General features: G+C 37.4%; 3 protein-coding genes across 10 annotated transcripts; 1 reads left to right on the top strand and 2 right to left on the bottom strand.

The window, feature by feature from the left end:
• Window positions 1–676: 676 nt before the first annotated feature.
• Window positions 677–11,285, top strand: mrps5 (mitochondrial ribosomal protein S5). Of its 5 annotated transcripts, XM_077581920.1 has the most exons (13): window positions 677–781; window positions 1,079–1,210; window positions 3,244–3,369; window positions 3,452–3,565; window positions 3,722–3,841; window positions 4,811–4,845; window positions 5,701–5,791; window positions 6,225–6,271; window positions 6,497–6,554; window positions 7,221–7,283; window positions 7,365–7,501; window positions 8,109–8,287; window positions 8,363–10,448. In XM_077581920.1, exons 1-12 carry the CDS (start codon window positions 733–735, stop codon window positions 8,271–8,273), a joined length of 1,137 nt encoding a protein of 378 aa, XP_077438046.1. In that variant the 5' UTR covers window positions 677–732; the 3' UTR covers window positions 8,274–8,287; window positions 8,363–10,448. The 5 variants fall into 5 exon arrangements, with proteins under 5 accessions (XP_077438046.1, XP_077438049.1, XP_077438044.1 ...); XM_077581923.1 differs by lacking the exons at window positions 8,109–8,287; window positions 8,363–10,448 and adding an exon at window positions 11,205–11,285; XM_077581918.1 differs by lacking the exons at window positions 8,109–8,287; window positions 8,363–10,448 and adding an exon at window positions 10,459–10,841.
• LOC144061445 (myelin and lymphocyte protein-like) lies at window positions 11,039–13,658 on the bottom strand. Of its 2 annotated transcripts, XM_077581927.1 has the most exons (4): window positions 13,533–13,658; window positions 12,772–12,939; window positions 11,348–11,470; window positions 11,039–11,275 (listed from the first exon to the last, which is right to left on the bottom strand). In XM_077581927.1, exons 1-4 carry the CDS (start codon window positions 13,623–13,625, stop codon window positions 11,201–11,203), a joined length of 459 nt encoding a protein of 152 aa, XP_077438053.1. In that variant the 5' UTR covers window positions 13,626–13,658; the 3' UTR covers window positions 11,039–11,200. The 2 variants fall into 2 exon arrangements, with proteins under 2 accessions (XP_077438053.1, XP_077438054.1); XM_077581928.1 differs by lacking the exon at window positions 11,348–11,470.
• Window positions 13,558–24,294, bottom strand: LOC144061444 (myelin and lymphocyte protein-like). Of its 3 annotated transcripts, XM_077581925.1 has the most exons (5): window positions 22,801–22,941; window positions 17,281–17,445; window positions 16,998–17,174; window positions 16,159–16,251; window positions 13,558–13,670 (listed from the first exon to the last, which is right to left on the bottom strand). In XM_077581925.1, exons 1-4 carry the CDS (start codon window positions 22,885–22,887, stop codon window positions 16,177–16,179), a joined length of 504 nt encoding a protein of 167 aa, XP_077438051.1. In that variant the 5' UTR covers window positions 22,888–22,941; the 3' UTR covers window positions 13,558–13,670; window positions 16,159–16,176. The 3 variants fall into 3 exon arrangements, with proteins under 3 accessions (XP_077438051.1, XP_077438052.1, XP_077438050.1); XM_077581926.1 differs by lacking the exons at window positions 13,558–13,670; window positions 22,801–22,941 and adding an exon at window positions 24,168–24,294 and having other exon boundaries at window positions 14,681–16,251; XM_077581924.1 differs by lacking the exon at window positions 13,558–13,670 and having other exon boundaries at window positions 14,681–16,251.
• Between the last annotated feature and the right edge of the window lie 848 nt (window positions 24,295–25,142).

Raw genomic sequence — 25,142 nt, forward strand, 5'->3', positions numbered from 1 at the left:
TTAACAACAATTTCCCTTAATGCCATCCCCCTCGATGACTTCAATTTATTCTGCACGTTCTTATTGTTCCTTGTCTCTTGATGGGATAATTGATGCCAAAGGGGGGAAATGAGGCTCTGCGGGGTCTTGAATATGCAATCAATCATGACAGAAGCCTTACTGAAAAATTCTAAAAATAAAAATAAAAAATCTCCAGGTTTTCATACTCAAATAATGAATAACTAAAAGGTGCAGGTCCAAGTGCATGCCATTCCGGTTGCCATTCATTATTGTATGTTTTCTATACTTATCCTCACTTGGGTTGCGGCTGAACTGAAGTTTGCCCAAGCTGACTTGGTCAGGATAGAACCTGGAATGGCTGCCATTAAAATTGCATGTATTAAATTAATTAAAAAAATAATACTTAACATATCACCAAAACATAAACGTAAAAGTAAATTAAATGAATAAATAAATAGAGAGAGAGAGAGAGAGAGAGAGAGAGAGAGAGAGAGAGAGAAATTCTATGTTATTATTTTATAAAAAAATAAAAAATAAATACATGATGCAATGAATTGTAAATAAGTGGTGTAGTAATAAACTTTACAATAATTGAGTATTGCAATACTATTAGTAAATAATGAAAAATAAAAATACAGTAATTCAAACAGGTACGCAGTTGTTTGCCGATTTTTGAACAGGCGGAGCTCAGCCACCTCGTTTCTGCCTTGGAGGACCCGTCAGAAATTCAACATGGCGGCGGCCGTTCGCGTGTGTTGTACCCTCCGTATCGCTGTTGGAGGTGAGGCTTTTCTCGTTTAGCTTATTTTTTGGAGTATTTAAAGGCCGTTTATTGTGTTTTTATGTTTTATGCCTGTGTTTGTGATTCCAAATGTGACATCTGTTTTTCTACCGAGACAAATCCTGCATAGTTTGTCGGTCAGGACGGCGACTTGACCGTATGGTTGTACTTATTATTAAGGCGTCTGTCTCTGTTTGTTCTTGTCATTTTAACGTAAATAATGTAGTGGAAAATCGCACACTTGCACAAACACTGACTGTCTGTATTTGTCTAATCACGGCTGCGTATTCTCCTCAGGTGCAAATCCCCTTCGCGCTGTCGGGGGCGCTTTCCATGGATCACAGCTGCTCAGTCGAGCGACCCCCGCACCTCCTCTTGTGCCCATGGCGTGTTGGCAGCCAAGCAGACACGGCAGCTTCTTCAACAAGCGTAAGGACAAATGCTAACATCAGGAATCCAGGATGAACAGATACCTGCAGAGTCCATTTAAATTGTGTTGCTAACCAAAACGGTAGCACCAACGGAAGCAATTTATTATCTTACATGAAAGTGTCTTGTCTTGCTGTATGATTAGTAAACAAGTACATTGCGGACTATTAATGATGATCTTGTATTGCACGTTCATAAAGATCTCCCGTAGCCACTATAGATGCATGCACCATCTACAGTATAGTTGAGTAAATAAACAGTACACCACTCCAGCCTAATGCTGTAGTCCAAATTATTAGGGAATACTCTGGTGCTTATCATTATCATTAAGTTTGGGGAAGATTTTTTTTAACATATCTTATTAAGCGAATATGCATTGTATCTAATGGCTGTTGATTTATTTTGATGCCACTGTAGAGTAATTTAAAAATGATCTGCATTAATGTGAATGCCGTTATATGTATAGATTTTCAAATAGTTTTTCTTTTTCAATGAGCGCTGCGAGACACTTGTTTTTGTTTACAAAGTATTTTGTTTTGTTTTACTTTTTAAAATGTATTGTTCTTAATGGGCAGAGATGGGAAAAGTACTGACATTCTGTACTTGATTAAAAGTGCATTTACTTGCATTAAAAAATACTTTGGTAAAAGTACTCATTTAAATAATTACTCAAGTAAAAGTGGAAAAAGTACACGCGACTAAAATGTCCTTATAATAATAATTTGAAGACCATTCAATTTAAAAGACCATCACTGAACAAACCCTTAAAACTGACTAAATCGCCTCATGAAGCCCTTGCTTGCAGCATTTTTTTTACTCCTCTAGATGGTGCCCTTGGTTTAAACATGCAAAGGAAATTAATTAAGTTTTCACTGCATCAACCAAAAATGCCTTTTAAAAGTTAAGAAGTTAAAAAAATATCTCAAGTGCTTCATGGAATCTGACAGCAAACAAATGGAACCAAGCTGGTTTATTACGCTAATATAGCATTTAATGCTAATATAGCATTTAATGCTATATTAGCTGGATAGCTGATAGGCCAAGACTTTTGAAGCCGCTAGACCACCATAATGCTCTTCCCAAGAAACGTTTCTCGGCTATACATTTACAGTATCAAAATTTGAGAACATTTGAGACAATACTTCAACAGCATGATTTATGGTGTTTTAAATTTGTTAAACATAAACAAGAGGACTTCAGACATTTTACAACTTGACTTAAATACATGTATAAATTATATGCTTAATGATCTTTACAGGAGGGGTTTTTTTAATTAAAGAATTATAACTGTAATTCAACGAAAGATGCCTCTGCCAAATCTAATATTGGGGTTTAAGGAACTGAGTGATAAATGAAAAAGAGGGTCCTCAAAGCACATACTTGTTCTTCTTCTTCAAAAAAAAAATTTAAACTTGTTAATAGTCGACCAAGGTGAGCATTTTCCGCAGGTAAGGCCATGGTTGGGCGGACTGAGTAGACAGCCAGCCGACTTGCTAGCTCCTTCTGAGTGGAGTCCATAATGTTGACAGTTTCAATCTCATTTCAACTTCGACACTTTCCATCGCGTCATCTCATAGGTTGAGATAGAGCCTATCACAAGCGGGGATGTCCGGGACCGTGTGTAACGCTTCATATGATTGGCTGAGCCAGGAACATTGACAGCAGCTTTGCGCTTCTCTTTTTAATCATTGTTATGCATGTAAAAGAAAAGTAACGCGTAACGACCCTCTGTTTAGAAAATGTATTGTATAAAAGTATTCTTAAAAAAATAACTACACCGTGAATTACAAAGTACTAGAAAAAATTACTCAAGTACAGTGGGAAGTAACGAAATACAAATACTTCGTTACTTCCAATCTCTGTTAATGGGAGCACAAAAAAGCCACTTTAAAATACCTGTAAATGCAGTTCATGATCGTTTTATTGATATTATACTTATTATTTTTTTAAACTTACTATGCTATAAATATTCTCAATAGGGTTGAGAATAGATCAGGGAAACTAATAAATGTTGAGGGCGTGTTTGTGCCCAGTGACGGCCGAAGAGCTTTGGAAAGGCGTGCTGGCCGAGTCAGGGGCCGGCGCCAGGAAGGGCAGAGGGAAGAGAACCAAACGCAAGCTGAGGCGTGATCTGAACCGAGGCCAGGCCATTGGAGAAGGTGAGGGTAATGAACTTTGGATCTCTGAAGTGTTCATGAGTTCACTTTAAAAGACAGTTTTGTCTTTAACTTGACTGCATAGGTCACGGAGGCTTCATGTGGCCCGGTCTGAATGCGCCGGTGTTAAAAGACGGCACCTTGCAGAGTATGAGCCGCAGAGAACAGGCTGAGCAGCAGGAAGTACAAGCTGAACTAGGCATGTACACACGAACACACACATACAGTGTACTTTAATCTTTTATACACATTGCAAAAGACACACACATCGGTTTTCTGCACATGTACACACGCACGCGCACACACGATCTTTTGATGATGTTCTGAAAATGTGTTGTTGTTTCCTCCCTTGCAGTGCGTAAGCGTGATGACTGGGAGAAGAGGAAGAGGATGAAGATAAAGCGGGAACGAGGCTGGACAGGGAACTCATGGGGGGGCATCAGTCTGGGGGCCCCTGATCCGGGACCCAATGGAGGTAACGTTGGTTGCTAATTGTTGTTTTTGATGCTTTTCCTCAAATTACTTTATTCACATGTCTGATTGGGTCATGCGGCCATGTTGCATGTGGTTATAATGCCACCCATTACTATAATTATTTTTTCAAAATACATTGTTTATACAATTTATGACTTGGTATTGAATTTTTGTAAAAAAAAAATTTTTGTAAGTTTTTATCTTTTTTGCCTGCTTTTTTAGGGACAATGTTTTTTTGTTCTACATTTTTTTTTCTACATACAACGTATACATTTTTTTAATTGGTGCAGACTTTTTTGACTGTTTAATGGATGCATGCATTTTTTTAATGTGTTTCAAAAAATATTATATTTATGTATTTTATTAAATCTGTGTTCCCTCTTTTTAACCTGATGGATTTTTTCTGCATATTTTTCATGGACATTTAAAAAAACAAAACAATAAAAAACGTTTTTTTTTAAATGTCAAACACGCATTAATATTATAATTTAGAATGTATCTAATCATTGGAAATAATATTATACAAAGCAATTTACTAACAAGGTTGCAAATACATGCACAAATAAGACACTTTTCTATATTTGTCATGTTACATAATATTATACATTAGTGCAGTATATTTGTGAGATTTTGTATATTCTGACTGTATGGCTGTTGTAGCATTTATGCGACTCAGATATGCGCAGTGATGCCTGTTGCCACCTTTCGCTTGGACTTTTTACCCCCCCCCCTTTTTTTTACCGCCCTGGCGCCCTTGCTGCTAACAAGAACTTGCAGGTTGTAAAAATAAAGTGAGGAAAAAAAACTACAAGAGGCCTGCACGCTGGATGTGATGTGCACCCAGCTGGAACCGACTCCAATCGTGTGTGTGTCTGTGTGTGTGTGTCTGTCTGTCTGTAGTACCCCTAATTTTCGGTTAGCCTGGACTGTTGCGTATATGTGTGCGCTAATTTTTTATTTTTTTTTGTAGAGACCTACGAAGACTTCGACTCTCGTGTCATTGAGGTGAGTGCCGTTCATTATCCAACAGTGAGGTAATGAGATTTGAAGTCAAATCTCGTTTGATGTGTGTACCTCTACTTGCTTTTTTCAGTACACACACAATTAGGTTATGTGTGTGTTTTCCATTCATGCATCTTCTCCAGCCATCCAGAAATAAAGAGCCCTGCTGCAGGAATTAGACTCCCCCAGATGGCACTTTATGTTACCATCTCAAGTGCTTTTCTGGGTGTGTGTGTGTTTGTGTGCACATTCATTGTAGCCTAATGAAATGAAAAAGGCTTGCTGGAATAAAAAGCCTGGACTCCTAAGGACGATGACACCAGCATGCGTTTACTGAATACAGACAGCAAAGAAGAGGAGGAGGTGGGAGGTGGAGAAAAGGGAATGGGTGAGGAAGGAGTATAAATAAGTGTGATGCAATCAAAGAACATGGAGAGGTGATGTCCATGGCCACCAAGCTTGCCAGTCGCCGCTGCTTTGCTTGAGTTTATTCAATTAGCATTTTCTGATTTTATTTTTGTCAGTGAAATGCTCAACCTTGAAAGTTGTGTTGCTCAAACAAGGACAATGTGGTTGAATGAAAGCAAGTCTGCTACACAACTTTGAATCACATTAGACAAGAGAGAGTCAAAGTAATGTTTTTGGTAAAGTTGGCCACAGCATAAAATCACGAAAAAATTTGGAAAAATAAGATGGATGTGGCCTAATAACTCTTTTCTAGCCTTGGTCAAATTGGTTGGTTGTCATACCTATACTGTAGGTCTCTTCCTTGTAGTTTATCAGTGCTGACCCCTTGTGGTTGTAAAGCCTTTTTACATTTTTGAATGTCCTTATTTATCGTTTGTTGTTGTGCCACAGGTGAAGAGTGTTTTCAACATGACGGCAAAAGATGGCAGGAAGAGGTCCATCAGTGCTTTGGTCGCCGTGGGCAACGGTCAAGGCGCTGCAGGTACAAACTCAGTGTGGTTGTCCCCTACAGCAAACCACCACAATAAGCAATAGAAGGTGACATTTAGTGTATTGTGCAGGTGTACCTAATGTTGTGTCCCAATTGTATTTGAATGATCCAGTGTTTTAAACTACTTTTAGGACTCATTTTATGTTAATGTTTGAAGTCAATGTACTGTATACTGTATGTTAGCTCATTCATAAAAAAAAAAGAAGTAAATTTTCCGCTTTCCATCTTAAATGTAAAGTTGACTTAGCTCAGCACCCTGGGGTACGCCGGATTCATCACTGCTCTGTAGAGGATGGATTAAAAGCAAAGGATTCTCGGTACAGAATCCGAAATGGAGCTGCCTGTCAATCACAAGTTCTTTTTAATTTTCAATTTAGTTACAAGGTCAGAATGTGTGAATGAGGAAACTCCATTTTGTGTGCAGGTTTTGCCGTAGGGAAGGCGGCAGACAGAAGAACAGCTCTGAGGAAGGTGAGAGTAACGATTAGAACTCTTTTGACATTATGAGTACCTTGAATATGTTTTTTTTTTTAAGTTCTTAAACTTAATAGCAGCGGTAATCGTCCTGCGGTGTCTTTAAGAGTAGAATTTTCCCATACAGCTCTTGAATTAGATGCTTTGTTGTGCAGATATTGAAGTGCCTGTTGTATTCTATTGACTTTGGGATCATAATTACACGCGCGTGTGTTTGTGCAGGCAAAGAATCGAGCCATCCACTATTTGTACTTCATAGAAAGATACAACGACAACACCAGTGAGTACACACTTCGATTGCTAGTCGCCACTTTGAGAACCAAACTGGAAGAAAAATGCCTCAAAATTGTTTGCTGCAATATGAAAGCAACAAAAAATGCGCAACTGGCTGCCGAAATGCCATTCGATACGTCAACAAGGCGTTTGCTGTCAGTCAGCTCAGCACAATGACCTAACAAAGTGAGCAACAAGGAGGTTTTTCCTTATTTTTTAAAATTGTTTTCTACTTGTCTTGACGTGTGATTCATGAGGCACACAATGTTTCCAAAAGCTCGTCTTTGTCTGACATTTAAATGTCCTTTTTTTCACAAGATTTCACACCTAGCGCTAGCAGAATGGAAAACATTATTATTTTTTTTTTTAAAGAACAAACAATAAAAGACAAATGTTTTAGCAGCACTTTAGTGCTTGCTTTGTTAGAAGAGGGCAGAACAAAAATATGCAAAAAAGGCTGTCAAAAAATGGATGTAACATTAGTCTTTTTTCACATATAATAAAGAATATATAACTGTGAGCATTTTGTGTATTGTCTGCATAGTCGTGGTACCCCTGTACTTGATTTCAAAGGGGGCAAGTGGAGAGAAAAGACGCCAAGCAAGCAAAAATGGTGAAAAATAATGCAAGACATTTTTTCCCCATTACATTTGATGTTTGTGTTGGTCAACAGTTTATCACGACATTGAATCCAGGTTCAAAAGGACGACGCTTCGTATGAAGAAACAGACCGAAGGTACAAACTGTTGTATAACAAATGGTTTCTTGTCCTCGTGGAAATTATTTCCAAAGAGGTTTCCGTGTTGTCCACTTCCAGGTTACGGCCTTCACTGTCACCGCGCCATCATCACGATGTGCAAGCTGATTGGCTTGAAGGACATGTACTGTAAAGTAGACGGCTCTGTCAACCTGCTCAACGTCACCAGGGCGCTCTTCTCTGGCCTGGTCAAACAGGTAATGGCAGGCAGATGTTCACAGTTCACATCATTTACTGTAACATTTACAGTATTTTATTTTTTATTAGAGATGTAAGGCGATTAAAATTTTTAGTCGGAATTAATCGCATGACTTCAATAGTTAACTCGTGCTTAATTGCAAATGTTATATCTGTTCTAAATGTACAATAAAATGTCAAAATTCATACTCTTGTTAAAATAGAAGTGGAAAATGTTAAACTAATAGAAATATGGCTGCATCTTTTAGTTATCGATTCAGTAATTTCATAATTCATTCAAATTAGTTAGAATTAAAAATGTTCCCTGATGTAAAAAAACAAGTGATATTGATTTATATTGAGGTAATTTTACTGCCACTAGCTAGCATTTGTAATTTATTTTAAATTTTTATTATTATTTTTTTTTTTTATAAAAAATTTTTAGAGAGGGAGCTCAGTATTGTAAATTCGGTAATCTTACCGATTCGACATGTCATCATCATTGCTCTCCTTTTTTTTTTTTCTCTCTCTCTTTTTTTTTGTATGTGCATGTGTGAGTGTGTGCTCATTAATTCACTTAAAACCTATTAAAAATCCCATACCGTTCACCTAAACCGAATACTTCAGAATCCAGCTAGAGTCGTGAGGTTTTCAGGAGACCCGAGGAAGGATCGAAGAAAAGGAAGAAAAGTGAAATCCCACCGGGTTACCAACCAGAATCAATCACCAACCCCAGAAACATCTAAATTCCAACAAATTAGGGAGACCTCAAGAGACCAAAGGAAAGGCTGAGGAAAGGAAGGAAGGTGAGATCCACAGACATCAGCCTCCACCGATTTAATGACCAGAGGGAGAAGCAGATTTTGTTTGAATTTCAATAGATGCTGGTGTGGTGGATCTGGCATGCATGAAAACCTCCACCAAAGAGGGGAGCCGTCGACCCTGGCCAGGACAGAGCAAGCACAACCCCGGGCTCCGCAGGGGCCACCGGCCGGAGAGCAAACCCAGGAGCCAGGAGCGCCCCCCACCCCAACACGGCCCCAGCCCAACGCAGCAGAACGGGGCACGGCAGGCCCGCAAGGCACCCCACCGACCCACAACCCCACCACCCCCCACCCTAGTTGTGGGGTGCATTAAAATTGGAGGGGAGTTGTAGGGCGAAGACGGTGTCTCCACCTTACCCCAACCCCCCAAAGTGTGTGTTTTGTGCCCTATGTGTCTATTAGCAACGTGTATTCCTGCAAAACTAGTGCAGTGAGTTAAGAGGAGCGACTAGCGGGGCCTCTCCTAACCCAGCGGGGGCAGGAGGCAAACCCGCGCACCACACCCCCACCCAACCCCCCAACGGGATCCCGGCGGGCATATGGAAACAGCGCGGCGGGGCGATAGGGCTCGCCCCCCGGATACTGGGGCCCGCCCGAGGTGCCAGGAGGCTCACTGGAGCGGGGCAGCCACAACACCCCAAAACGCCCGCCCAGCCCCCGGAGCCCCAAGACCCTGGCCATGTATGGAGTCCCTGGCCCAGGGGAGGGGGAGGAAGGCGGACAGGACGGGGGAAGGAGACAACAAATAGGGCAAGGGGCGGCGACAGGGCAGCAGAGAGAGGGGAGAGGAGGAGGAAGGGTGACGAGGGAGAAGGGACAGGGAACACCGGAGGCCCACCCGCCCCGAACCGCGTCGCCGGGCACAGAGCGACGGATCGCGACGGGGCGGCGCTGCCCCGGACACCAGGGAGAGCACTGCAACGCAGCAAGAGACCCAGGGAACGGCCAAGGCGCAGCCGCCACCCAGCAGCCAACAGAGGGGCAGAACCGCCCACGCTCAGCCAGGGGGGGACAGTACCTATAAAGTTAACCCACTGGCATGCAGTGATTCCGAATATTAACCCTTAGTGCCCATTGGGCAAATATTTTGTATTTTTGGAGCAAGGATGTATATGATATAAACATATTATCTAAGAAAAGATGGTGGAGATGTGTAATTCCTTTCTGCTCCCACACACCTAAATAAAACAATTTGTTGTTAAGTTGAAAGTTGGGATTATGCCATATGGGAGAAAGCCCGCAGAGCTCCAATTGGGCTTTTGTCATTTCTAGTGCCTTCCACCAAGGCGGTCAGGGTGGTGGAAATCATTGGGTTTTTAAAACAATTGTGCATTTGTAAGTTGTTGGCGACAGCTCAGTGCATTTTTCTTGCTAAATTTTGGCGTGGACGTGTCTGCTGTGTTGCGACTGGAATTACCTCAGTACAGGCTTTCCAAGTAAGGGGCGGTCCTTAATTGTGCGGTAAAAAAAAGTAGTGTCGTTAAAAGAACATTAAATTAACGCACTACTTTTGACACCCCTATTTTTTTATTATTATGCGGTTATGGTGTTATAAATATTCTTCAATTGTTACAATATACTGTTGTCAAAAAATATTTTGGGCTGAAGAAACAAATAATGTATTTATTAATGTATTTTCTAATTGGGTAAATAACCTTATATTAATAAATTTTGTTTGTAATGCACTTTATATTTCAACAATCTCAAAGTGCTACAAAGTAAAAAATGTAAAAGCAAAAGTTTTTTATAAAAAGAAGTCTTAAGAGCCCGTTTAAAAACGGTCTAAAAAGTATATTATACTTGGTATTAATCATTAAAATGCATAATATGTATGTATGTAAATGTCATAAATGCATTTATCATGCATGCATGCATCCGAAGTTTTATTATTTTTAATCAATTCGTTGTTAAAAAATATAGTATATAAATTATACTGTATATGTACAAATTTGTATTTTATAATTAGAAGTAATTTATATGGTTTTAACTAATTGTTAAATTAATAAATACGCATTTCCTTTTTCCATCCTGAAATTTCACTGTCTATTTGCTGGTAATTTAACTTCTGAAAGCTTTTGAATCTAATATTGGACAACACGCACACTTCAGTAAACATCATGTGACCACCAACACCATCCTCATCCATTCGTCAGGAAACCCACCAGATGCTGGCCGACAAGAAGCAGCTCCACGTGGTGGAGTTCCGGGAGGAGCGCGGCCTGCTGCCCGTGGTGGTGGCCTCCCCCAAGGAGGGGGCGCGGCCTCAACCGGAACCCGAGCACGAGATCCCAGACACACGTCTGCACTGGGACGATGTCCGCGCCAACCAGGGATTCAAACGCTCCTTCTGGGCGGGCATCAAGCGCACCATCTGGTAGAACCGCCATTCATGTGGAAAGCTCATTTTTATGTCATTATTTTCTAATCATGTGAATTTATTGTATGATATGAAAATAACCATGATGAGATGTCACAAGCCAACAGTCTTCTTGGATTTGTAACGTAAATTTAAATAAAATGCAACTTCAAAATCAAATGGATCTCGTGATTCATTTGAATCTTTAGTGCGTGTTGATGGACTTGGCAAACTGTCAGCAGCTGTTTTTTTTGTTTTTTTATTTACCAGGAAGTGCGACTGAATCAATGTTGCAGACCACCAAGTTGCACATGCTTGCAAAAATAGTTTTTTTACTGTTGGTGTAACCAACATGAAATCACAGAGCAATCAAGGGGTGAAAAGCAAGCCACACAAACATGTTTTATTTTATTTATGAAGAATTTAAAAGAGCAATAGAAAATAATTGAATGGCTCAAAAATTCTAATGTAGGCTGACTAGGAAATGCTAATACCAAGCTAATTGAAATGTTGGTCATTAGGAGGATTGTTTTCTGTTTTCAGAAGTGTTTCCACCGCAGGGATGACAGGACGGCGTGAATGAAGTAGAGCAGCGCGGCTGTGAAGGCAAACACCTGCAACACACACATTAAAATATTGGGTATAGAACAGAAGAAATAGTATGAAGCTTGTGTAAATGTTTTTACCACAGCAGCAATGTCAATCTGGTAGATTCTGAACTCTCCTGCTTTCATAAGAAAGGTGATGAAGGCTAAGTCGACCCCAGCACTGAGATAGAACAACGCAGCCAAAGCGTGATAGGCAAAATCCTAATACACACATATAGTGAGTTAAATTACTTGATGCTTGGCAAGTCTTCTCATATAATAATCAAGTGTCCTAATATTTCCTTATTCTCTCATCACATTGTCATCACAATCTTGCCTTGTCACAAAATTTTAGAATCAGTTCTAATGGTCTAATCTCAATCCTTTTAATGTTAATCACATGCTTATTTTATTAGTAGACTCAAGCACAGGGGTCAGCAACCTTTCCCGTCAAAAGAGCCATTTTAGGCCAAATAAATAACCATAAATGTGTCTGGAGCCGCAAAACATTTGAAGATTGAGATGAAGGAAAATGTTAGTGTTAGTCTACTGAGGGCCCAACGGTAAGTATGAGAGCAGCATTCAATACTTTGACATTCATTTTCTTCTACCTTTCGTCTTAAATTTTGGGATTTTTTTGGTGTGTTTTTTTCATACTTCGTTTTTCATACATTTTTCAACTTTTCCCTTTCTGTTAAATTTCTGACATTTCCAACAAATTCATGGGCATATATTATTGTCTCTCTACTTCCTTTTTTATGGATATTTTTGGACATTTTTTTCTGGCTTTTTGCCAGCAAATTTATGACACTTTGGTATTTTTGTGGACATTTTATAATATTTTTTGTGATTTCTTCTTTTATTTTTGGACATGTTATAGTAACTTTTTGAATGTTTTGTTTGTTGCTTTGTTTCTTTAAAAAAAAAAAGGAAACTTTTTGGGCAATTCCCAAAATGTATTATGGTAATTTTCTGCCTCTTTTTATGGTGGTGGTGGGGGCATTTTAGGGTATTTTCTGAACATTTTCTTTTTCTGCCTTTTTTTTTTATTCAATTATCTGACATTTTTGGCAATTTCATGAATATGAATATGAAAATTTCTTGTTTTCCTCTTCCTTTTTGGACATTTTTAGGTAATTTAAAAAAAATCATCTATTTTTCACAACTTAAAAATGTGAACTGACGTTTTTGGGAATATTTATTTATTAATTTTTATCTAAATCAATTCATTTGAAGAATGCGTTATCTAAAAATACAAATGCATATGTTAAAAATGTATTAATTTTTACTAATTATTTTTTTGAGATCCACAGCGAGACACAGGAAACAGGTACTAAAGAGCCGCATGTGGCTCCAGAGCCGCAGGTTGCAGACCCCTGGTCAATCATAAAGTACAGTCTAATATTGCACTGCATTTAAGTGTAATATGCTTTCTTTTGGAATTTTCAGATGGGCAATGTTTGTAAATGGGTGTCTTCAACTGCGCCGCTGTGGGAGTGAATACAGCTGGAGAGACGCCTTACAACGGTGACCCACGTTGAGCCGTTCTTGTGACATCCGGCGATGAAGATGACCACCCAGAGGAGGGTCATTACGAAGCAGAAGACTGACACGAACATCACCCAGCCCAGAGGGTTGGGTGGCTCCACGTGGGTGGACGCCACCAGGATCCACACCAGCCCACCTGTCACCTGCACGCAAGATCACCAGCTGAAAACAGATTCCATACGTTATTATGAATACCAGTGCTTTGATCTTTTTTCCACTTTCTAATTGAGATGAATATTTTTATAATGAGTTCATTACACAATCTGTCAGAGAAATGCAGATTTCTTCCTTAAGAACCTAGAAAATCTAAACAAAACAAAAAAAATTATTATTGATTTCAGTGTGTATTATATAAAACATGTTTGAGTTTGTGCTACAATCTTCACATTTTCAAACTGGAATTTGAAAGGCTAAAAAATGAAAATGAATTTTATGCTAATGGGTTAAAGCAAACTGCTTTGTTTTTGGAAGATCAAATCATATTTCTTGACAACTCATAACTTTATACAAACTTTCAAATTATCAGAAATCCAAGCGTTGACATACTTGCACCTGTTCATAAAATGGTGCCTGAGCAAGACCCAAGGCAGCAAAAAGACCAGCTGTGTTTATGTAGAAACATCTTCCTTACACAATCTGGGTCTTCACTCACAAAATAGCTCCAATAGAAATCATCCAAATGAAAGCATGTATAACCGTTGCTTCTTTGATGTGGTCATTGGTGAAGGTCACTCACCAGTTCGGGCAGGTAGAACATATCCGGCACAGTCACGCATATTGCCAGTCCGCTGGGCAGACTTCCCATGGATTGGGTTGTGGTCGCCGCCATCCCAAAATAGTCGCACCTATTTTTCCTTGTCTTGGTCGGTGGGGACTGAAGGAATAGCGAGCAGGTAGAAATGCTAGTTTAACCGGTTCTGGTATTGTTGGTGTTTCTCACATCTCCACACACACTCTCCATTTTTTTTTTTTTTTGTTGCAATGTGAAATTTTGTGGCCCCGGGGCATGAGTGAAGCCAGATGGAATATCGCCATTGTTATCGTCTTGTTTGCATTTTAGACACTGGACACGAATCCCAATGCCGCCGGGACTGTGTGAAAAGTTGGCAGTAACAATTTCATCTAATGCAATAAGGTAGGGTTGTAGACAGTCAATACTGACTGACCAATTTTTTTCCACACAAAAATCAACTTTTAATATAATTTACGGTACTATGTTTTTCCTGCATGTCATTCCAAATCTGCAAAAAAATATTTGGCGTACTCATGTTGTAGTATAAGGCACTATAAGACACAGTGCAAGTGTATCTGCCATCTCGTGGTGAAGGGTGACATTTTTTAACCATACAGTGGAACGCCATTATTCACAGGGAATACGGACCGGGACGGCCCGTGAATAGCAAAAATCTGTGTATGGTTGATGCCCATTGAAATGCATTGGGGGGATTTTTTTTTTCATTTATCAAAATTACACAAAAGAATCACTGATTAAAAAAAAAAAAAAATTTGAACAAAAATATACTGAAAAAAATAACTGCGTATTTGGGGATTCACTCTAATATAGGAAACGTGTTTATTTATTTATTTATTTATTTTATTTCCCCCAAAATATTTTGGGAGGTGGAGGAAGGAATAGGGGATACTCAAAGTGTTGTCTCCAGTTGCCCATCCCTGCATTTACTACTGACATGATCAAAATGAAGACTTTTGGACATGCTACCACTAAAAACATGCCTGAAGCATTAAGACCACACATACAGTATGCGTCTTTAAATATCTGCAGTAGAATAATAGCGCTTTACATTCATTTAAAGACATTTAAATAAACAAAAACTTTCACTTTCTATCATAGTTGTCATAAATAATCTGCAGACACATTTAAAGTCTATGTATTTATTCTTTTATTTCACATTGCAGATTTGTAAATATACGCGTTTAGCGAAATCATTAATGAAGTATATACAAAAAGTGAGCATTTTCAGACAAATAATCGTCTTGGAACATTCATCCATGCACGACATAATGTGATCCTTTCAAAAATAAAAAGCAGAATTGAAAGGCTCGAGGATGATGTACAGATTGCTTGTAAACACAAAAGAATAAAATAGTGAGCATTTTGTACACACGCGTAGCAAAAGGTCACCATGACATTTGGTTTCATATGTTTAACTCACTTTTTATTTGAAAAAATGGACACTTGGTCTTTATAGGAAAGCAAAATTGTCCTTAGTGTATTTTGTGTGTTGTCATGGAAATGTATTAGTCAATCATATAAAAAAAATAAAAACAATTGTAACTCATATGTGAAAATGTTGGACGCGTTGCAGTGAAAATGTGAAATATTAGATTTTATGTGTGTGTGTTTTTTTTTTAATTGAAAATCATTTAAAACAAATCATAGTCATATTTAAATTATATTTTAATTAGATTATATTTTATTGTTTTACATTTCATAAACAGGCATGCTATGCTAAAAATGCTAAATTTAGCCCACATTTCAAAGCAATGATGGCATTAAGGTATTTGCATATTTTTATAATTTTTTTTGCTAAATATAAAGCATTGCCTGTTTTTTACATTTAAAATGTGTGTAGTTTTTAATTATTATATTTTTTGAAACATTAAAAAATATACATATTCTTAAAAAGGATTTAGTACATGGTGGATGTGCAGTGCTATAAATGCTAAATTTGAGCAAAATTAAAAGAGTTTCAGGGATTTTTATATATTGTTTTTGTATTTTATGTTTGTGTTAAAGAAATTGTAAACTCATATTTTAGGTTTGAACTGGAGGTTGTTTTTTGCACTTCAAAGACATGACAGATGTGCAATGCTAAAAATGTTAAAGTGTATCAAAAATTAGGGTTTTTCAAACTTATTTGAAAAAAAAGTGTAAATCATAAAAAATATTTTACTTTTATTGTTTTTGTAATGTTTCTCTACTGCATAAAAACAATCGTATTTAAATTGTCCCCAAAAATTTCAAGTGACAATTACTTGTTTTCATTTTCACAACATACTTTAGTAATAAAAAGCAATTAGGGTTTTTTTTTTGTTTTTTTCCTGCCAATCATAAACTTTTCATGCCAAAATGTTATAGAGAAAAAAAAAACATTTCAGTGGTCAAAACTTTTTGTATGACCAATATTTAATAATTTGGAATTATTTGCAGATTTGATTAGCATAGTAAAACTCAAACATGTGACATTTAGTTTGTTTGACGCTCATTCAGTCATGTGACTTTTGTAACTTGTCTGTAACAGCTTATATTAAAAAATGTATACAGTATAATAATAATATAAATAATAATAATAACAATTAGTATGACTAAGTGGTTCTGTGTTCAGGATGAGGTGACTGACATATTTTTGGGATCCCCTTTAGGCTCTCTTCCATCGGATGGCGGAGAAGATCGCGTGCAGGAAATAGAGGAGTGTGGCAACGTATGACATCACCTGGATGACATCACACACATGGGTCAGTTTCAGGTGAGTACTTGGGCAACACGATTTAATAAAAAAAAAAAAATTGGGAACTTACTTGAAATTATGCACCTATTCATGCTACGTAAGACAAAACATTTTTTGGTTGACTTTAAAATTATTTAAACGTGTAAAACTATATTTACACACACACAAATGATGATATATATAGTGATTAATCCTAAAATCTATGTATACACTTGACAAATATTTTCATAAAGTTTCTTAATTTTAAAAAAGTCATACATTTGCAATACAGCCACAAAATGCTAAGTAAATAAGGGGGAAAATACATTTAAAATCTGATTTTTAGAGCTATTAAAAAAAAAACAGGAAAAATATATATTTTTCTACAAATGACCTTTTTACATGCACCACCATATTGGCAGTTTGTCATTCACAAATTCACAGATTTTGGTGATGCAATCAATCTCTCCCCTATTTCTGGCTCAAAAACTCACATATTTTTTTGTGCTCAGACCAAAGCCATGTCTAATATAAAAATAGTGCTTAGGCATTATCTTGTGGTATCTTAGGGCCAAGAAAGGATTTTGAAGTGAGTTAATGAGCTTCATTTAGTCAAGCCTTAACCTTGTCTAATAGAAAAAGGTGTTTTGCTGCCGTCTTGTGGCATGTGGTCGATTAGTTGTTATTGGCGGCAGGCTACTGCGGCCGCAATTTTAAAAACGGTTAATTTGTGCATTTGTGTGACATCTTACCACGGCGGCAATGTCCAGCCTGTAGATTTTGAGACGTTCTCCGGTGAGGGACGCAATGACCGGTGTAGCCCCCGAGGAGTTGATGGTGATTCCCCAGCCTTTGAGCACGGTGATATAGGCTAGCACCACAGACGCGCTCAAGTAGAACACCACCGCCAAGAAATGGTAGAACGTGTCCTGCGGGGTGACGAGAAGTGATGACGACAAATGAAAATCTAGCAGGAATTCTGAGGTTCCACTACAGAATGTTAGCCAATCAGCAGTGGCGGTGGGCGTGTCTTACCAAGGCGGGCCAGACGCTGCTCTGATTGGCTCCGCACAGGAAAAGGAAGAACCAGAGCGTGGTGAAGACGAAGCAGAAGACGGACACGAACATGACCCAGCCTAGAGGGTGGTCCGGGTACACACGAGTTGATGCCACCAGGATCCACACCAGGCCGCCAAACACCTGCCAGACAGGAACACAAAAATATATATCAGGGCTAGTTTAGGTACGTTAGGGTTAGGATTTTTACCTAAATTTATGTTTTTGTTTTTGTTTTTTAACAATGAATGTGTATAGTAGTGTTAGAGAGTTTGGGGTTAGAGTGCACAATAAGAAGATGGAATTTGATGTGTTCTTTAAAGTGTGAATTAAGACTAAAACAATCATAATTGCTTTAAAAAAATCAAAGAAAACATTTTATGAGACACCCAAAATGTCATCACTGTTTTGCGGAAACCCTGTATGCCCAAATATGGTCAATTAGATATTTTTTTCACAAATCGATACATTAGTTTGTCCCCCATGTTATCTGTTATTTTGATGAGTTATTAACTCTCTTAAACTGTCTGAGAAGTGTTGTATAACTGCCTCATTTCTCTGTCTGCGGGAGCTGTACAGGTTAAAACTTGGGATGTTACGTTTTAATAGTTAGGTTTGTTAAAAATTTAATGCTTCAGTACACTGCTTAGTTTTATGTCTGACTTGACTTATATCATTCATGGCTCTAAGACGGTGGTGGGCAAGCTCGGTCCTTGAGGGCCGCAGTCCTGCAGGTTTTGGATGTTTCCCTTCTGCAACACAGCTGATAATGATCAGCTCATCAGCAAGCTCTGCATACAGTAACACTGATAATGATCCTGTTGATTGGAATCAGCTTGTGTTGGAAGAGGGGAAACCTGCAGGACTCCGGCCCTCGAGGGCTGAGTTTGCCCACCCCTGCTCTGAGACCTTTAAAAAAGAATTTTGGAAGATGTTGTAACCCAACTTGAACGAGTTTCCTTGGGTTAGGAGTTTAGGGTTAAAGGTCACAGTTCCTTAACTGTGACCTTCCGATCGTGTTAAAAGCTCAAGAAGTCAAGGTTAGTTAGCCTGAAATGCTGATTAAACAGCTCTTAGCATGTGAACTTGTCAGCATCTCCCTTGAAGAAAACCATAATGGCAATCAACTAGCCTTCAAAAAACAAACTTTCCACCCCCAATCCCCGCCTCCTTTGTCAAACATTCCCATTGAAAGTATGTTAGCATGAACACAATACACAATGGTGAATATTTTACCCTGAAGTCCGTTAATTAAAGCAGGAAAACGTCAGATTTTATCTCAAGATGTGAATAGAAAAGCACCATTCATTGTGGGCATTATTAGTGCCACCTGGCTTAGTCATGTGCCCACACACAATGACCAATCACTCTAAAGGCCCTTTTAACAGAGCAGAAAAAAAGCAGCATGTGGTTCAAGATCTGCATTCTCTATTTCAAGTGAGCAATTGTACGTTAATGATCACAGAAAACCCGCTCTACTGCATTCCACATTGTGTGTGCATTCTATGCAATTTCTCCTCTTATCTGGAATCTATTGTAAAGAGTTAATGAGTAAGTGTCGTAGTAGTGTTATGCTTCATAAAGAGAATAAATGCAGGAAAGCTGAGCAAACAGTACAGTTTCTGTTATGCTGTGTTCTGCTTACGGGTCAGTGACTCGCAATCAATGCCACACCCTGAATATTACAAGCAGACTCATGTACTTCACAAATATGAAACGCTTTATTTGATCTTGGATTTTCACTGAAGGAAGTTTCTTGGCTTTGAATTTGCTTGATACATTCACTGGCCACTTCATTAAGCAAGCCCTACCTCAGAATAAATGTAGGAGCTGAATCAAATATGCGAATAGCTTAGCTTAGGGAAGGCAAGCCCAAAAATTGTTTTTATTATTATTCCGATTCTTAATATTAATCAACATCCCATGTTCAGACTAGTGGAAGTGCATAGAACATATTGTAAAGAAAATGTAGGGCTTGACTTCACCTTTATTTAGTTAGCTTTGAGCTGTTTGTCACTCCCACAAATTTACTGTACTCACACAATACCATAAAATTAATCATTGTATTTTTTTTTAAATACTCAACTGTTCAATTGTCATTTCATTTCATTTTCATTTTCATTGTATTAGTTTATTTAACAGGGACAATGCAATCAGACATAGACACTAAGTAGAGCTAACAGCTGATGTTGAGCATACAGAGTTTAGCAAATGCTAATTTACAACCCCCGTCCCTGGTTGAGTTTTTACACATAATATACAATCTAAATTACATAAAACAAAGCCACCCATTAAAAATAATAAAATCAATTATAATAAGTGAAAGCAATCACATATGCTGATCACTCGATTAACCTCCCCCCCCCCACACACACACACAAAAGAATAACAGCGAGCAGTCAAGACGCTTTCAGTGTTACAATACTACAAAATAATTCTGCGTGTCCTTGTGCTATATATATATATATATATATATATATATATATATATATATACATATATATATATGTATTTTTCTTTAATACAAATAGACTGAGAAGAATCCAGATTGTTCCACAGACTGACACCTTGAGTTGAAATACATCGTTCTTTTTTTGTTTAGTTCTATATTTAGGTTTGTAAAAAATGTCTGTTCCTCTTAATTTGTACCCACTTTCCCTTTTTGTACATTTAGTTTAATATTTTAACTGGTAAAATTTCATGATGGGCTTTATACAATATTTTAAGGCGGTTAAACTCCATCTATTCATTACATTTTAAAGTTTTAGTTGTATAAATAATGGGTTAGTGTGGTGTCTGTATCCACAACCGTAAACAACACGAATAGCACGTTTCTGTAAAAGAAAGATGGATTCAGTGTCGGTTTTGGCTGCACACCCCCACACTTCAATGCAATAGGTCAGGTATGGAACAATCAATGAATTATACAACAATAACAAAGCATTCTTGTTCAATGATTCTTTGACCTTGTGTAGCACGGCTACGATTTGTGACACCTTAGATTTTACATATTCTTTATGCGCTTTCCATGTTAAATGTTCATCAATAATGAAACCTAGAAACTTAATTTCATTAGTCTTTTCTATTTCTATAACTTGCACAGTCAGTGTTGCTTCGACAACACTTTAGACTAGTGGGACTGCATCGAACATGTTATTGTCAAGACATTTTTGGGGGGTTGACTTTCCCTTTAAAACTTCAAACAACTGCTACCTTAAGACACACAGAGCAGCAACGCATACAAACAGAACATACAACAATGCTCATATGCATCAATGCTTGTTGTGGCACAACGTGCCACACTACACTGAAGCTGACTAAATGTTGACTTTTCACTATACAAAATACCCATCAAAAAATTATAGCTTAAAAATCTGTTATATAAATCACGATCAATCATGATTTTGTAGGAATGAAGTTCTTCCTGTGACATTTTTGTTGGGTGGTGCGCCATGAGTTTGTCTAAATGTCAAATATGTGGCTTGTCTCACGTAGTGTTACGTCTTTATTGAGTCTTGCGTCGAAATCCCCGCCACCAAAAGCAAACATCTCCCGTCTGCCCTTCTACGGTCACTTGTTGTGGGCAAACACGGACCGCGTTTGTTCTAAAACTGGACCAGCAGGTTTTGGAAGGACCGACCCGACCAGCCCACACCATAAAAGTAAGAGAAGATGCCCAGTATCGATTTACGCCCTCCCCTCATCTCCATTTATTTTATGTATTTATTTTTCACGGCAAAGAAAAAATGGCCCCCAATTGTTAGTTTTAAAATGTATAGTCAAGATGGAGCATCATAATCAGATTTCAATGTAAATGTTATTGTATTAGGGGTAATAACCTTTCAAATCGTTCATAATGTGTGCAATGAAAAACCATTATATCAAAATTTTGTTGGATCATGTGATCGGAAATCGAGGTCGTTCATATGATTTTCAGCTGTTCCTTATTGACTGAAAAAGATAGAATTTTTGAATATTGTTAATTTAATTTTTATTTTATTTTTTTCTCCAAAACAGGAAGAAAACTGTTTTGTTGCATTTTTGACACAGTGCTCAACATAATGTAGCTACAACCCAAAAATTATCTTTTCTGCGTTGCACATTTCTTTTGCTCTGCGACATAACGACATTTTCGCTGACCCGACGAGTTTGTTTTAATTGGGTTTGTTCAGTCAAATGTTTTATTTGTCACCGTTACAGTATGACGATGAGCTGGAAAGTCAACAGCAGCCTGCTCTAGTTTACACAGAAAACTCAAAATGCACCAATGTTTTATTACTACACTAACAGCACATTTTTAACAATTTATATCAATGTTTTTTGTGCGTGTTTTGTTGTTGCTGTGGCAACTGACTGGCCTCAACTGTCCGTGTATTAGTTGCCATGGTGCCAGGATATTGCTTAAGCTTAAAAAATTATATTTTTTCAAAAACATAATCATTAAAATAAATCAAGGTAAAGAAAAAAAATGTTTTTAACTCGTTTTACAAACACAGTTTCAAAACGATATAATTCAAAAATACAGAAAACATAATAGAAAATAAAAGAGAATTGCAAAAACAACAAAGAAAATATAACAATTTAATATAAATTAAATATATATATATAATAATCAAATATAAATTGACAAAGTTTAAAATTAATATTTATAATCTAAAGAAATTGAATAATAAAAAAGACAAAATATCTTGGGAAAATAATGTATATTTTTTCTTAAATAAAAAAAATAGCTGCAAATAAAATATTGTATTTAAGATACAAATGACATAGAAGAAAACATGATTCCAAGTATAGAAACTCCAAAAATAATGTTAACGATTTAAGATCATTTTTTTTAAGTTTAATATATATAATCATTACCAATAGAAAAGGTATATTTAAAACATGAAAATAATATAAATTAAAATATGATTTAGAAATAGAAATAAAAAATAATAATTGCTCATATTTCTTAATTTATTGCAAATTATATATTTTGTTTAACTATAACAGAAAATAGCAGATAATTATTTTTAAAATGTATTTTAAAAAATCGGAAAGTAACACAAATAACATTTTTGAAATACAATGGACTTAAAATAGTAAGTAAAAGAAAATTACTAAATAATAATACACATGTATTTAAGTAGAAAAAAACAATTATATTTATATATTTTTTAAAATCATCAGCAGTAGAAAGTTGCAGATAATAAAAAGCAAGTTATAAAAAAAAGTTATAAAAAGCAAAATAAGTTAATCTTTAGAAAATAGTGCAAATAAAATATTTAGAAAAAATTTAAATTCAAGAGAATTTTAGAAAATTAAGAAAAAATTAAGTAAATGAGCCCAGTTTTGCAAACCAAACATTGAATTTAGATGTTCATCTTTGATCAGCCTAAAAAACAAATCCTACAACAACACTGCCACTCGCCCCTCATTTGAGAGCAAAATCAAGAAGAAGGGCACATCAAACAACTTGACACAACAAACCACATGCGGAGGAACGTTCACTCAACTCACAAACTCAGGGATGAAAAACAAGTCTGGGATGCTGGTGAAGATGCCGCCGCCGGTGGGCAGAACATCTCCTGACGTAGTGGAAGCCATAGTCCCAAACGCACCCTGACTGCGTGTGTGTGTGTGTGTGTGTGTGTGTGTATATGTATGTATGTGGCTGCAGAATGAGATGTGCACCTCTTTTAATATGCTTTTTACTTAAAGGCCGCCTCCCGCACCTCCTCCTCCACCACCTGCCCTCCGCCTACCGTCCATGTGTCTTCGTGTGTGTCTGTCTGTGTGTGTGTGCGTGTGCGTGTGCGTGTGCGTGTGCGTGTGTGTGTGTGTGTGTGTGTGTGCGTGTGTGTGTGCGTGTGTGTGTGTGTAGAAAGGCTTATAAAAGACAAAGTGGCTGTTTACATACACACACAAAAGTCAGTGTGAGGCAAATTGTACATGTGAGACATGAAAAGGAGATGCAAGTGGCTGTGCTTAACAAAATAAAAGCACGAATAATGATAGTTGAATGCAACAAATTAAAAGCTCATATGGGGACGATCACATGACGTTTTCCAGAGACAAGCCATCACTTGGCCTCTTCTTTTTTTTTTTTGTCTTACATTGCAAGAATTAGCTGTGATGGCCATGAATTACAAACAGTTCTTCAAACCACATTCCAAATTCTGCTAGCTTGATAATAACACACTATGCAAAACGCCGTAGATAGGCCAACAAAACTGCCGTCAATATTGCAGTCATTATAAAGAATTTTAAAGCTTCTATTTGAATAAAAGTGCTGGCAACAAATGCAGACGCAGCATATGAAAATATTCAAAGGTATATGTTCTTTATCCTCTGCGAAGAACGGCTAACTTTGCTGCAGCTTAGTTGTGATGGTTCTCTTCTGTTTCATCGTCAAACCTGTGTAGTAGATGTGTAAGTGTAATACTCCCCCCATGGCCATGGCGTGCACATGATAAGAAGTAGCACAATTTTGATGCACAAATTGTTTGATTCTTTACATTCTAATCTTTTATCATCGTATACTTTTTAAAAGTACAATAGTGTGGAGTGTTGTTTTTCTTACTAAAACAAAACAAAACAAAAAATAACTAACAAAATGCATTTTGTTGGTGTTTTTTGGGCCCATTCAAGCGCATTAATGGCATTTCCATTTATTACATTTACAATTTATCTCAAGGCACCACTGTCATCGACTGCGGCAAAATAAAAGCACAAGTTTATTTACATGGACAAAAGTATTGAGACACATGGCAGGAAGTTGCCCAAAGTTGCAAAATGAAAGCACACTTCCTGTATGCTGACCGCCATGTACAACCAGCGTGCTTTTATTTTGTCAACAATTAACTGTAATGTTTCCCAATACTTACTTTCATGTTCAACATGTGTCCATCTTGTGCACGTCAAAGGCTTTTGTTGACGATGCAGCTATTTGGAATCTGTCTCCATGGAAACCTCCTACACTGTTTGGATGCACAACTGCCAGGAGATACACACACACACACACACACAGACTTGACTATACACCTCCTAACACGTGTCCCAATGCTTTTCTATCAATCATCTTTGTGTATTGTGTCAATTGTATTTATTGTTGAAACTAGTGTACCTTAGTTTGTTGGATTTTTTGTGTGTGAAAGTTTACAAAACTTAACAAGAATCAATTAATGTTCTTTCAACAACAAAAAACGATATTTGTTGGGGAGTCCTACTTTTAATGAAGGTTTTTTTGAGAATAGTCCTTCTTTTTAGGAAAAGGAAAAAACATCAAAATGAAATGGTAAGTATTTTAAATTCTTTTTTTTTAGATAAATAAAAAGTTTCTTTCCATCTAATGCTTTGTCCATCATGACTGCTCCATTGGGGGCACCTATAAAAACAAGAATCTGGGGTGGACGCAATGTTTTGGCCTCTTCATTAGCTCCACTGTTGTGTTTTTAGCGGAACAGCAACATATATCTTTTTATGTGTTTCCTTTATATAGTTTTGTTGGGAGTCGTAGAGTTTTAACTTGTAGGCAAGGACATCGTCATCTTTTGTCATCTCATCTTTCCAACTTCTGCCTAATCCTCTGTAAATGCTCACTTTCTGTTGGACCAGCTGAAAAGCTCCTGTCTGTCTGACCCCCCCCCCCCCCAATTCACTTAAGCAATGAACAAAAAGCATTAGGAAATGTGACCAATTTTCTTTTGAAGTGGCAGAAAATCAGCGTTAAATCTGTGCTGTTGTCTAGTTTTGTATTAGCGTGACCTATGATGGTCAAAACCACAGAAGAAGACTGTGCGGTCACCTGGGTTATGGCAGTGGAATGTGGAAATACAGGATTGCCCATTTTATTTGCCAGC

The sequence above is a fragment of the Vanacampus margaritifer genome, chromosome 12, assembly GCF_051991255.1.
Source record: "Vanacampus margaritifer isolate UIUO_Vmar chromosome 12, RoL_Vmar_1.0, whole genome shotgun sequence".
Taxonomy (NCBI): domain Eukaryota; kingdom Metazoa; phylum Chordata; class Actinopteri; order Syngnathiformes; family Syngnathidae; genus Vanacampus; species Vanacampus margaritifer.

Excerpts from the sequence above, each read along its gene's own strand:
- mrps5 (XM_077581918.1), top strand. The coding sequence starts at position 733 with ATGGCGGCGGCCGTTCGCGTGTGTTGTACCCTCCGTATCGCTGTTGGA. Across the intron at positions 3,566-3,721 it reads GGAAGTACAAGCTGAACTAG|TGCGTAAGCGTGATGACTGG; the intron begins GCATGTACACAC and ends CCTCCCTTGCAG. Across the intron at positions 7,502-10,458 it reads TCTCTGGCCTGGTCAAACAG|GAAACCCACCAGATGCTGGC; the intron begins GTAATGGCAGGC and ends TCCATTCGTCAG.
- LOC144061445 (XM_077581927.1), bottom strand. The coding sequence starts at position 13,625 with ATGGCGGCGACCACAACCCAATCCATGGGAAGTCTGCCCAGCGGACTG. Across the intron at positions 12,940-13,532 it reads TGTTCTACCTGCCCGAACTG|GTGACAGGTGGGCTGGTGTG; the intron begins GTGAGTGACCTT and ends TCTTGCGTGCAG. Across the intron at positions 11,276-11,347 it reads AGATTGACATTGCTGCTGTG|GTGTTTGCCTTCACAGCCGC; the intron begins GTAAAAACATTT and ends TGTGTGTTGCAG.
- LOC144061444 (XM_077581925.1), bottom strand. The coding sequence starts at position 22,887 with ATGGCTTCCACTACGTCAGGAGATGTTCTGCCCACCGGCGGCGGCATC. Across the intron at positions 17,446-22,800 it reads TGTTTTTCATCCCTGAGTTT|GTGTTTGGCGGCCTGGTGTG; the intron begins GTGAGTTGAGTG and ends CCTGTCTGGCAG. Across the intron at positions 17,175-17,280 it reads GCAGCGTCTGGCCCGCCTTG|GACACGTTCTACCATTTCTT; the intron begins GTAAGACACGCC and ends GTCACCCCGCAG.